Source organism: Stigmatopora argus, chromosome 4, assembly GCF_051989625.1.
Source record: "Stigmatopora argus isolate UIUO_Sarg chromosome 4, RoL_Sarg_1.0, whole genome shotgun sequence".
Taxonomy (NCBI): domain Eukaryota; kingdom Metazoa; phylum Chordata; class Actinopteri; order Syngnathiformes; family Syngnathidae; genus Stigmatopora; species Stigmatopora argus.
Window position 1 is genome coordinate 19,222,560 of NC_135390.1, and position 12,875 is coordinate 19,235,434.

The 12,875-nt window shown below is 39.8% G+C and overlaps 1 protein-coding gene across 3 annotated transcripts in view; it reads left to right on the forward strand.

The window, feature by feature from the left end:
• The window catches only part of mef2d (myocyte enhancer factor 2d), a 58,208-nt gene extending 50,990 nt beyond the window's left edge, over positions 1 to 7,218 (forward strand). For 2 of the 3 annotated variants that reach the window (XM_077598967.1, XM_077598968.1), the window contains 5 exons: positions 589 to 773; positions 1,390 to 1,419; positions 2,364 to 2,481; positions 3,976 to 4,132; positions 6,419 to 7,218. In XM_077598967.1, coding sequence (XP_077455093.1) covers positions 589 to 773; positions 1,390 to 1,419; positions 2,364 to 2,481; positions 3,976 to 4,132; positions 6,419 to 6,815 — 887 coding nt within the window. In that variant the 3' untranslated portion in view covers positions 6,816 to 7,218. The remainder of the gene's footprint in view (positions 1 to 588; positions 774 to 1,389; positions 1,420 to 2,363; positions 2,482 to 3,975; positions 4,133 to 6,418) is intronic. The other variant, XM_077598969.1, reaches the window with a different exon arrangement.
• Positions 7,219 to 12,875: the final 5,657 nt, after the last annotated feature.

Consider the following 12,875-nt stretch of genomic DNA (forward strand, 5'->3'; position numbering starts at 1 on the left):
CGGTCGGTCTACAACCTATAGTGGTCCCTTGTTTAATAGCGTTATGTTTTTAGATAATTTTCTTTGTAGTACAAGGGTGTCAAACTCGGGTTGGTTCGCGGGCCACATTAACGTCAATGCCATTTCACTATTTTAGATCAAATATCTAGATTTTTTTAAATTCTAAATTGGATTAAAAGAACTGGATCAAAAGCCCTAAATAGTCCGTTTTTTTTATAAATCTAAAGCAATGTTTATTTGAGCTTTTTTTTCTCAGTATTGGAAAATGTCTTTTAATCATGTTTTTTTATTTCAAATGGAAACAAAATATTTTTTAAAAATGGAAAACGGAAAATATTTGTATATTTATTTTTAGATTTTACAAAATGCTTTTTGAATTAAAAACACAAAAGAAAAAAATGATTAAAAAATCAGGAAATGTAATGTACATTTATCATCATTTGAATTTGATCCTAAAATACAAACTCATGATTTACTTTCTCGGGCCACACAAAATGATGCAGCGGGGCCAGATTTGGCCCCCGGGCCGCCACTTTGACACCTGTGTTGTAGTAGGTGTTGTCTTTGACCTTTGGCCTTTTCTCCTAGCTAACGGCTACATTAGCGCCCGAGCCTCGCCGGGCCTGCTGTCCGTCTCCAACGGCAACAACGGCAACCTGGTCAAGGTGGTGCCCACCAAGTCTCCGCCCCCCGCCAGCCCTCAGATGGTCAGCACTCGCAAGACGGACCTCCGGGTCATCACCTCGCACGCTGGCAAGAGCCTCATGCAGCTGGTGAGCCGCTGGATAATTACATCCACTAACAACAGTTAGCATTGGTTAGAAACAACAAATGATCTTGATTGTTGATTAATCATTTTTTTCCAATTATTTGAATATTATTTAGATTTAAAACACATTGAGGGCAAGAGAAATCAAAGATTTTTCTTTTACATGTTTCTTTTTGAATTGGATTGAACATTTAAACATAATTCATTAAAGATAACAGGTTTTCCCTTTATCTATATTTAGTATTTAAAAAATGTATTTTAAAACCATTTAAAAAAATGATCTGAATAATTGCTCTTTTTTTCCCGTGTGTTATTAATGGAACAGTATAATAATGAACTTAATAATATTAGTTGTAATTTTTAAATTTTAAAAATGGTCAGTTTTCATTCTTTTATTTTACCTTTTTTTGTAATATTTGAAAATAGTAAATACAATTTTGTATGGAAGCATAAACTATTTGGTGATAAGGTTAGTGTACGATAATCCTATAACCACGGAAATGTCAGAGATTGTGTTTTCATCTCCAAAAATGAATTTTGCAGGCGCATTTTTTCCAGTAAAAATTGTCAATCGTGTTTGAGATGATTGATGGCTTTATGTGTTTCCTCCTGCCGCACAGACTGAAGAAGAATTGGAGCTGGTCAGCGAGGTGAATTCTACTTTGGGCATGCGCGTGTAATTTCCAATTGTGTGTGAACGTAACGCGCATGAACCTGAACATGCCTGTCAGCACCCAACAAAGTCGTGCCACCAACAAACAGCCTTTTGGCAACTTTTTTGTCCTTGACAACCACAAACGACAAAATGTACAATTTTGACATCCATTTTGCTTAGCATGTGCACGTATATTTGATGTTTGTTTGTCGCATGCACTTGCTGTTGACAAGTCATTTTTGGGTAATCATTATCGCTAATCATATCGATTTTCATCTAACAGTAATTGTTGATATTTGAACCAATGCTAACCTTCCGAGGTTGGTTCGCGGGCCGCGTTAACGTCAACTCCATTTGATGTGGGCCAGACCATTTTAGACATAATTTCGATTTTTTTAAATAAATGGATTAAAAGAACAGGATTAAAAGCCCTGAATATTCAGTTTTTTTTTGTAGATCTAAAACAATGTTTATTTTAGCTCTTTTCATATATTTTTAGATTTTACAAAATGATTTTTGAACTAAAAACACAGAAAAAATGGATTAAAAAATTACAATTATTGATTTAAAAGGGGGAAAATCAGGAAATTTAATATACATCTATTCTCTTCATTTTAATATGATCCTAAAACAGAAAGTCGGCACTCATGATTTACTTTCCCGGGCCACACAAAATGATGCAGTGGGCCAGATTTGGCCCCCGGGCCTCCACTTTGACACCTGTGACGTAAGGGTTAACAAACGGACGAAAGCGTTAATAGCCAGGCTACATTTTAAATACCAATCGGCCAGAAATCGACGCCCGCGTTCTCAGCGCGGAGTTGACACCCGCGTTACCACGGCGACGTAACGCGCCAGACGTTTCTCCTAGCCGTGTCGGCGGCAAAGTGTCAGTGAGCCGGACGGCGTGATAACTATGGCTCCGCTCTGTTTTCCCAGAATGCCCAGCGGCTCGGCGGCTCCCAGGTGTCGCAACCCCTCACCACCCCGGTGGTTTCCGTGGCGACGCCCAGCCTCCTGGCGCCCTTCTCCGCCATGCAGACAGGATATAATTCTGGTAAGGAGGCATTTTTACTCGACTTGAAACTTCCTCCTTCTTCGCCATTTTTTTTTCTTAAATATCATTCTTCGGATTTTTTTTACCATTTGATACCCAACTGTGCCCGTTACTATGCCGTTAAAAAAAAAAAAACACTGTAGGGGATGTCCAAATGAATTGAACGTCTAGTTACGGCAATCTTTATCCACGGCAACACACTCGTAACCGAACAAACAAATTTAAATTAACTTGGATTAATATATACAGACACACTCAAACATATGTTTAATGTAACTTTACACAAAACTGAATTCATTTTTATTTTATTTTATTTTTTACCTTCGTTCTGGGCGGGTTAGCTGTTTGCCCCGCCTCCACCCTCACGTTCGCTATCGATGGGCTGTTTGCTGTTGTATTCCCTTCAAAATATTGCCATAATATCCGCTAACGGGAGCTAACAGGCTAAGGAAGGAAAAACACTGAAAAAATGCAATAGCTCAGCCTACCCACGTATTGATTGTGGGTAATGAAGTTTTTTTCTGAGAAAGGGTGCCATTGGCTATCGGTGTTGTGTGCACGAGTATACTTCATTACCCAGAAAGCCCTCTTTTTGCCCGTGCATGCGCTTCGTGCGTTTCCTGGTCGAAACTCGTCTGAATAAATCATTCAGTGCTCGTAGATATCTGTTATACACTAAAGAGATGCGGCAAAATAGACAGTCATGGCCACCTGGCTTGGTCGCATCTCGAATTTTTGATCGTATCGCGGGCAAATTATTCGATCAAAATTTTCATCGTACGACGAGCATGTTGTAGGTAGAGCTGATCGTAAGTCGAGGTACCACTGTAGTTCATATTTTGAGTTCAAACTACTCGTTCAGTTTTTGTAAATGACACATTGGCGCTGAGCTTGTTGTTGTTCTTGTGGACATGAACTTTAAAGTTTAACATTCTTTCATTGGTTTGGTCCCTCCTCATTCAAACGAATTGGACGTCTAATACTGTCAAAGGCACTGAACCCGAGCTTATCAGCCAGATTGCGCTACACTTGCACGTGCTTCCAATTATTTAAATAAATCATGCATCTTATTTCCAATGCTGATGGGCATATGATCAAAAGCTTTGCGCGCACCGTTAATTGCCGCTGAACTTTTGACATGAAAGCGTGCCGTGCATTTTGATGAAACAACAACCAAAAAAAATGCTCTTTTGCTCCAGTTGACCCAAATGACGCTAGGTTAGCTCGCTAGCCCGTTTCGAAGTACGGCTTCGAGCCCACGTTACCTTTTCCGATCGGGACTCGGATTTCGACCCGCGTGGACGTGTTAGCGGGCGGCCGTCGACGGCGGCGGCTAAGCATTTAGAGAACATTAATAACGGCGCGGAAGTCTGGCGTGCCTCCCGGGGACGGATGAATATTCACTTAGTTGCGACTTCAAAGCTAAAACGCGCGTGAATATTCTATGAATATGGATTAGCGGGCGGCATAATCGGGTCACGGCTCGTGTTCCAGAGTACCAGCTGACGAGCGCCGACCTGACGGCCCTGCAGACGTTCACGCCGGCGGGCCTGGTGCCCGCCAACATGGCTACCTGGCAACCGCAACAGCAGCAGCTGGGCATTGGCCAGCAACAGACGCCCATCGGACTAGCCTCGCTCACCAATCTTGTGTAAGTACACTTTTATCGTTTCTCTTTTGGGGCTTTTTATGGCCACGTGGAGTTGGCACTCTTTTTGTTGTTGCTCTTGTGGACACTCATTTTCAAGTCTGAAGCCGCCATCATTTGTGAACTGATTGTCTTAAAACTTGGTAGCTATTTAGAATAGGCCAGTACCTATCGATCCTTGGAGGCTGATTCTTTTAAATTTTTGTATGAGGGAGGATATTATAATTCATTGCTGAATTCTATTTTGGGGTTTGCCAGTAGAGGTCTACCTAAATTCCCTAGAACAGGGGTGTCAGACTCGGGTTGGTTCGCGGGCCGCGTTAACGTCAACTCGATTTCATGTGGGCCGGACCATATTTAGATTTTTTTTTTAATAAATGGATTAAAAGAACTGGATTAAAAGCCCTGAATATTCAGTTTTTTATAGATCTAAAACTATGTTTATTTTAGCTTTTTTAAAATATATTTTTCGATTTTACAAAATGATTTTTGAACTAAAAACACAGAAAAAATGGATTTGAAAATTACAATTATTGATTTAAAAGAGGGAAAATCAGGAAATTTAATATACATATGTACTCTTCATTTGAATTTGATCCTAAAACAGAAAGTCGGCACTCATGTTTTACTTTCCCGGGCCACAAAAAATGATGCGGCGGGCCAGATTTGGCCCCCGGGGCACCACTTTGACACATCTGCCCTAGAAGATAATAATTTAACAAGACGGGGAAATCCCCCAAATTTAACGGGACGTGACGTGTGGAAACCAAATGTCCCCACGGAGAAATTGATTTTTTCATTCACACACAACTCCCTGTCAAAAAAATTGGATGTCTAATGCCGTTATGAAAATGCACCAAAATGAATTTAAAAAGTCTTCCGGAAGTGAACTTTTGCGACAAAAGCAATTTCTCCAGAAATGCCATTTTCTAGTTCCTAAATGTTCTTAAAGCCTAAATTCCAAGTTACCTGTAAAAAAAAAAGTACCGCTGTCAAAATAAAAGCTTTCCAGCTGACTCTGACTTTTCGTGGCCGCCATCACCCAAGGGAGCGCCGACCACATATTCGCGCCCTGTGTGACATATTAGAAGGTGGCCTCCTGCGCACGCCGCCACTAATTGGCAGAATTGGCGTCCGTCAGGTGGAGTCGTGAGCTAAAAAAAAAAAAAAAAAAAATCCAGGAGGAAAAGGAGCCTTCGTTAAAAGTGGCCATTGTAAAAGGTGGCACTTTTTTTGCTAGCACAAAAAAGGCCATGTTATCGTTTTGCAGAATTTTCAGGATTTATTGATGCATTTTGAGGAAATAGGACGTTTTTTTTTCTTTGTATTATTTTGCTATTCTGACCAGGAAAAAAGAGGAACACAAAATTTTTGCTAACAAGTTGTTTATTTTTGTGTATTTTGTTTGTAAAAATTGTTTTTTGGGGTAAGATTACAGTCTTATTCTTGATTTTTTTTTAATCTTATTTTTATCTTACTATTATGATTATATTAATGTGACGTTTGGGGTGCCTGAGTGGTTATAGTGGCGGAACTGGGTTCAAATCCAGGTTGGTCCACCTGTGTAGCGTTTGCATGTTCTCCCCGGGCCTTCGTGGGTTTTCTCCAGGTACTACGGTTTCCTCCCATTCCAAAGACATGCATGGTAGGCTGATTGGACACACTAAAGCAAGGGTGTCAGACTCGGGTTGGTTCGCGGGCCGCTTTAACGTCAACTTGATTTCACGTGGGCCGGACCATTTTAGATATAATATTTAGATTTTTTTTAATAAATGGATTAAAAGAACTGGATTAAAATCCCTGAATATTCAGTTTTTATAGATCTAAAACAATGTTTATTTTAGCTTTTTGATATATATTTTTTGATTTTACAAAATGATTTTTGAACTAAAAACAGAAAAAATTGATTAAAAATGACAATTATTGATTTAAAAGGGGGAAAATCAGGAAATTTAATACACATCTATACTCTTCATTTTATTTTGATCCTAAAACAGAAAGTCGGCACTCCTGATTTACTTTCCCGGGCCGCCACTTTGACACGTGCGCTAAAGGTATGAGTGTGCTCGTGAATGGTTGTCTTCTTGTGGCCTGCGATTGGCTGGCCACCAATTCAGGATGTCCCCCGCCTCTGGCCCGCAGTCAGCTGGGATGGGCTCCAGCATGCCCTGCGACCCTAGTGAGGATAAAGCGGTTCAGAAAATGAGATGAGACGAGAGGATACTTTGATTGATTTGATTGGATATAATGTGACGTTTCACTCTCTTGTTTCTTTGGCGCCCCCCGCAGGCCGATGGCCCTCCCTCAGTGCGCGCCGCTGACTATCAACACCAACCCTCACGTCAACATCAAATCCGAGCCGGTGTCGCCCAACCGGGACCGCGGCACGCCCTGCTCCGCTTTGGGTGGCGGGGGCGGGATCCACATCCACGGGAGGGCCGCCCACTCGTACCCCGTCGCCCAAGGCCGCTCCCCCGTCGACAGCCTGAGTAGCAACGGCAGCTCGTACGACGGCAGCGACCGGGACGACGGTCGGGGCGGCGGCGGCGGCGGCGGACTGGACTTCCGCCCGCACCAGCCGGCCGGCGTCCAGCAGCCCGCCACGCTGCTCCTGCGGCACGCCTCGGCCGAACCTCCGGAGCAGGACAACGTGAAGCGGATGAAATTGGACGCCTGGGTCACATGAAGGGCAGCAGGCCGGATTGAACCTGTTGAGGCCCCCGCCGAGCCCCCAAACCTCCTTTTACACACATACCAGCCACATAACGTCCTTCACACACGCAAGCATGCTTAACACTCGTGCACATGTTTAAGTTCACGTGGAGAAATGGCACGGGGAAATTCCAGGATCAACCTAAGACGTGCAGTTTCGGTCCCATTGACAGCCGTCAGCGTCCAATCAAAGTGCCACAACTAAATGGCACTCAAAAACATTTTTCAAAATGGCACTCAAAATAAATATAAAATATTAATATAGACAAAGTAGCTCTAAAAAAAGCATGTTGATTTATATAAGATCACTACTTTTTCACATTTGATAACCATTCTGGCTTTTATCCAGTTATATAGAAAATTACATTTAAGGCTCTGACCTCTGACCTCTAATACCCAAAATTTAATCGTCCTCCACTTTGTTCAAAAAAACATATCCTGCAAGTTTGATGACCTTTTCTTTGTAGTTAAATTATCTGGAAGCCCAAATACCAATTCAATTTGACCTTTGACCTCATGACCCCAAAATGTAATCCCCTCCATTTCATATTGCGAACATATCATGTGTTTGTGTCTCGAACACAAACAAACATATTTCATTTTTTTTAAAGATGTTAATCTTTTTCAGACTAAATCGATGTTGAGCCAAAGAATACACAATGAAGAGGAAAAACATATGCAAATTTGCATCTGGTAGGGCAATTTTTTTAAATTTTATTTAAGTAACACTAGTAAAACAAAACAGGCTAAATAGGCGTCTGTTAATATAGCAGTTTTTCAAATCAGCAAAGTGTATTAAAAAAGGTTTTCAGTGGTGATAGTGGGAAAAAAAATGTACAAATCGCACTTGAGCATTGGTTGCAGGCCCAGCTAAACTATGAAAAAAAGTGTAATTTATAGTCCAGAGGATACGGTAAATTTGCTTGAAGTATATTTTTGGTTCATCCTGAAATTTCACTCCAAAGCCCTTAACTTTTTGACCTAACATTTTGTGCTTCTTTTTCAGTTCCTATTTCCTATACATCATCAGGACCTTTCACAGGGACAATCTAGTGGGTCGGGGTGTTTTGATTGGCTATTGCGAAAGGAGCAAATGAGATGTCATCAATGTCTCCAAAATGAAGGAAAAGGCCCCGCCCACAATACTACACTGACAACATTGCTGTGTAATCTCAAACTCTTTCCGCAGCGTACCAAAATGTCCAGCGGTAAACCATGTGACATTGATCTCTTCTCTGATTGGCCCAAGGCAGACACCAACATATTGGCCAAATTTAAGACAAAGAAAACATTATTATATACACTGCAAATTTGAGTTGATTCGTTTTCTGAACCGCTTTATCCTCACAAGGTCGCGGCCTTTATCAAATTATCGTGAAATTCTTTTTATGACCTTTGACCTTTTATACCCTGAAAACAAAATAGCCATTTTCATTTCATAAAACAAGCAACTTTCATAATATTTTTATCCTTTCTTATCTTGTTTATTCTACTCTGTTAATCCATCCAATCGCTATCTTTTACAATCGCACCTAGCATCCCGTTAGCGCTACCGCTAACGTCGCCACGTTCCGACCAATCAAAGCAGACGAACGCGTCACACGGTTTACATCATTTTCTTCAACTTGGATTTTTTTTCTTAGAACACTAAAATCAACATCAGATCCAAACCAACCGTCGGAAATGCTAACGACGCCGTCGATTAGCGCGCTATTTACGAATGATTTGTCGCTATGGCGACGACAGAATCAGGGAGGGTGGCCGTGCGCGTGTGCGGTCGCTTGACGTGGACCGCGTTGGGGTTGTGTACATAATGCCAGTGTGCGAGTGACAAATTTCAGTAATAATATTCACAATAATAATAATAAATGATATGCGCGCACGCACGCCACAGAAATTGTACATAAGAGCTCAGTATTTGGATTTAAGGACAAAAAAACGATTTCGTGGAAATCCATTTTGTTGTCATTTGTTGACCATGCACCGGAGGGCGCTGTACAACACAAAAGGGACATTTGGTGGCGTAGTGCACTTTTACACGTATGAATCAATGCAAAATGTTAATCCGTCCGTGATTTTTTTTTTCAATTTTTTGGGGTACGTTTTAGATAAAACGTCCAATCCAGTTTGATCGGGAGGAGGACGATCGGAACTGGATTGGACGTCAATGAGCTCTTTTACTTTAGCGACTCTGCCTCAAGCCATACGCGGAAGTTGTTACACGCGCATTTCCTTTAGAGGGCGCCGTAATCACTCAGAGACAATCAGCTTGAAGCTCCGCCCACTATAGCGAAAGTTTTCGCCTGTTTTATGGTGATCTTTTCGTCATCATTTTTTTTTTGTGTGTAGCTTAGGTTTTTTTTTTGCTGAATATGCTATAAATATCTTTTTGTTTGAGGGATTCTTTTTTGTCGTGTTCTGAGTAATCGTCGCACGATTTTTTTAGTGAGCGAGGATGTCACTGCTGCATGAGAGAAACGGGGGAGAAAAATGTAATATCAACACATCGTCGTCACAGAAATATATTGAAAAAAAATTACAAAAATATGAAATAGCTAATATATTGTGTTGGGTTAGTCTGCTTTTTTGTTGTGAAAAGATTTTTTTGTTGGAGAATGATATACAATTTGTGTATATTTTCATAAATAAAAGTATGCACTAATATGTTATTACAAAATCTATACTGCTTTTACAAAAAAAGTGTTTGTTATTGTACCAAAGTAACCGAAGCTCCGCCCTCTCTTCTTGCCCAGCCCTTTTTGCGTATGTTTTACCGTATTTTATATATTAAATAGACAAGTTGACCTACAGTTCGCATTGTCGATTTTTTTTTTAATCTTCACTCGTTTTGACCCAAAATGGTCAGAAACTTTTCTTCCATGTTTTTCGCTTAATGTGAATTCAGGGATCAAAAAAGACAAGATTGACTTTTTAAAAAATAGTAACAGTAAATTAAAAGTGAAATGTAGCCTCTATATATCAAATATTTAAGTTACTTTACAGTAAATAATTACAATGAATTGAGACCTCAATACTGGATTATTTTAAGAAATATTGTACTTTTGGATGTGCTTTTTTGAATAAATTACAGCAGGTTAACACCTAATTATCAAATTTAAATATGAGCTATAATACATGAATGCATCATATTTTATATTTAATTTATTTACCTCTAATTACATTGAAAGTATCGTTTTATTTGATTATATGGCACTTTTAATATTAAAATTAAACCTGAATATTAGTTAAGCAGGTTTAATTTTATTTTTAACAATTGTTTTTCTAGTACAGGAACTTTACCACCTAAATATCAAAAATTTGCACTACATTTGGTAATTTGGGTGATTAATTTTACTTGCCAAGGTTTACATATTCAAAAAACGTGATATTTATTCAAAATATTTGTTTTTGTTTTTAGAATGGACTGTTATATTCAAAAGCTATAAATAATAAATAAAAAACAACTGTCCTGAAGTTAAAAGACAAGGTAATGAGACAAAATCAAAATCATCTAAATTTGAAGCGATTCTTATAATTTGTTACTATTTTGATTTCCTACTTTTTTAGGAATAATTACATATGTTACAATTAGTATTTCACCTGATTGTTTTATTTACTTGGAAGTAAGAACTAATCTACATTGACATCGGAGCGCATTCTTGGTGCGCATGCGCAACAGAAATCACAGGTGCACTAACATGTGCATCACTCCAAGACGTGCATTGTCCCAAAACTAACGATGAGCACACGGAATTGTGTTGCAAAAGTTGCCGCTTACATCCACAACCAGCAGATAAAACAGGTAAGTTTAATGAAGGCTCAAATCATTTCAACCAACCAACGTTTATTTAACTAACATCAAAAGAGCGGCGAACACACGAATATAGCGGAAGCTACAGCTAATCAACACGCTAGCCAAGAAGAAGTAGCCATCCTGGCCAGATAAATGGAGATACGACCTCAATGAATGTGGCACACGGATAAATCGGTGCATCACCTACTTTCACCGAGGAGTTGGGGGCCAAGCTTCAGGCTGCTCGGTGAGTACCAAACAGAACTTCCTTGTACTCGTGTGAGAGTATTCTTTGAAATAAATGATGTGGAATTAAATTACATGGAGGGACGTGGATGCAATGTCGATTTCAGCCACCAGAGGGTCGTGTTGCTTAACGATTGATACAAGTGGTTTTCATGATGACGTCAAAACAAAACATTTAATATCCACAGTATCAGAAATACTCAAGACCCGCATCAATGTTTGAATGGAGCTATTTTAATTATCACAAAATAAAAGTACCAAATATTAGAAAATAGTTTTTATCATCAATTGCAGTTGGGAAATCAAATACAATACGTATCATAAGAATAATGCTTAGATCCTGACGTTAAATAGTATTGAAACAAACTCTTTTTACTTAGTTGTTTTCCTTGTGTATTACGTGTTTATATATGTATATATATGTACTATGTATGTATATGTACACTCAATGCTCAGATATTTTGTCACCACCATTTTTGGACTACTTTTTTATCAAAACGTGCGTGTGTATTTAAATCATATTTTTGAACAAATACACGATATAATGATACTAGATTATAGATTTTGAACATTCATTAAAACCACAAATACAATGCATGACATTCACTAACTCTGATAGCGACTTGAACTGGGAGAGCCTGGCGGCGATAGCTCGTCAAAGGCACTGAAACATCATTCACTGCCACTCAATTTTTTTACGCTCCCATTCCGCCGTGACGCAATTGGCATTACGACACGGCACGGCAGTAATTACGTTCGTTAGAGCAGTCGGTGGAAAAGCGCATCCACCTGTGTGGAAATAGCAGGCTGACATACAGGTAGCTAATTATCCCACCCAAGGCCAACCTGCTTCCGAATCAATTCTACCAAACCTATTCATTTGCTCACAGTTCGATACTTTATTGCAAGGGTGTCAGACTCGGGTTGGTTCGTGGGCCGCCTTAACGTCAACTCGATTTCATGTGGGCCGGACCATTTAAGATATAATATTTAGATTTTTTTAAAATAAATTGATTAAAAGAACTGGATTAAAAGCCCTGAATATTCCGTTTTTTATAGATCTGAAACAATATTTATTTTAGCCTTTTTAATATATATTTTTAGATTTTACCAAATGATTTTTGAACTAAAAACACAGAAAAAATGGATTTAAAAATTAAAATTATTGATTTAAAAGGGGGAAAATCAGTAAATTTAATATACATCTATACTCTTCATTTTAATTTACATCCTAAAACAGAAAGTCGGCACTCATGATTGACTTTCCCGGGCCACACAAAATGATGCGGCGGGCCATATTTGGCCCCCGGGCCGCCACTTTGACACATATGCCCTAAGGGGATTGGTCAATGGCAGGCAATGAGTCAATGAAATTGTAAAGTCTCTTTATTGTCACGACTATCGTTTTTCTGCCAAAGTGATTTCCCCCAAACGTTCATCTCAACAAGCCAATCGTCCAAATCCATCTTGTACAGTGCAAAGTAGATGAAATAGAAGACAACCATGCCACCAACACAGAGGAAATTTCTAATAAAACGCTGACAAGATGACACATTGATGTGATTTTCACAGCCTTGCGATTGGCTGGCGACCAGTCCCGGGTGTACCCCGCATCTCGCCGGAAGTCAGCCGGGACATTTTCCAGCTCACCCACGTCAGAGAAAACAATCAACAACAAAAAAAAATGGATCGAAGAGAGCCCTGAATGATGCTTCTAATACCATTGACGAAGTCATTTAAACATGCCAACCCTCCCAGTCAAAATGGATTGGTCAATGAATGCAAGTGACTAGTGTATTCACGCATTTATTTTTTTTGCACCAATCCCCCCCCCCCCTTCCCTCCCTCCTTTGGTGTCATCGCTTTCATAATTGCCACCAACATAATGACACAGTTGCCTTGGCAACCATGTCTCTATGTCTCCTCCCCCCCCCCTCCCATCCTCCTCCTCCTCCTTCTTTCTCTCTTTCGCCCCCCCTCCCTTCTTCTCGCACA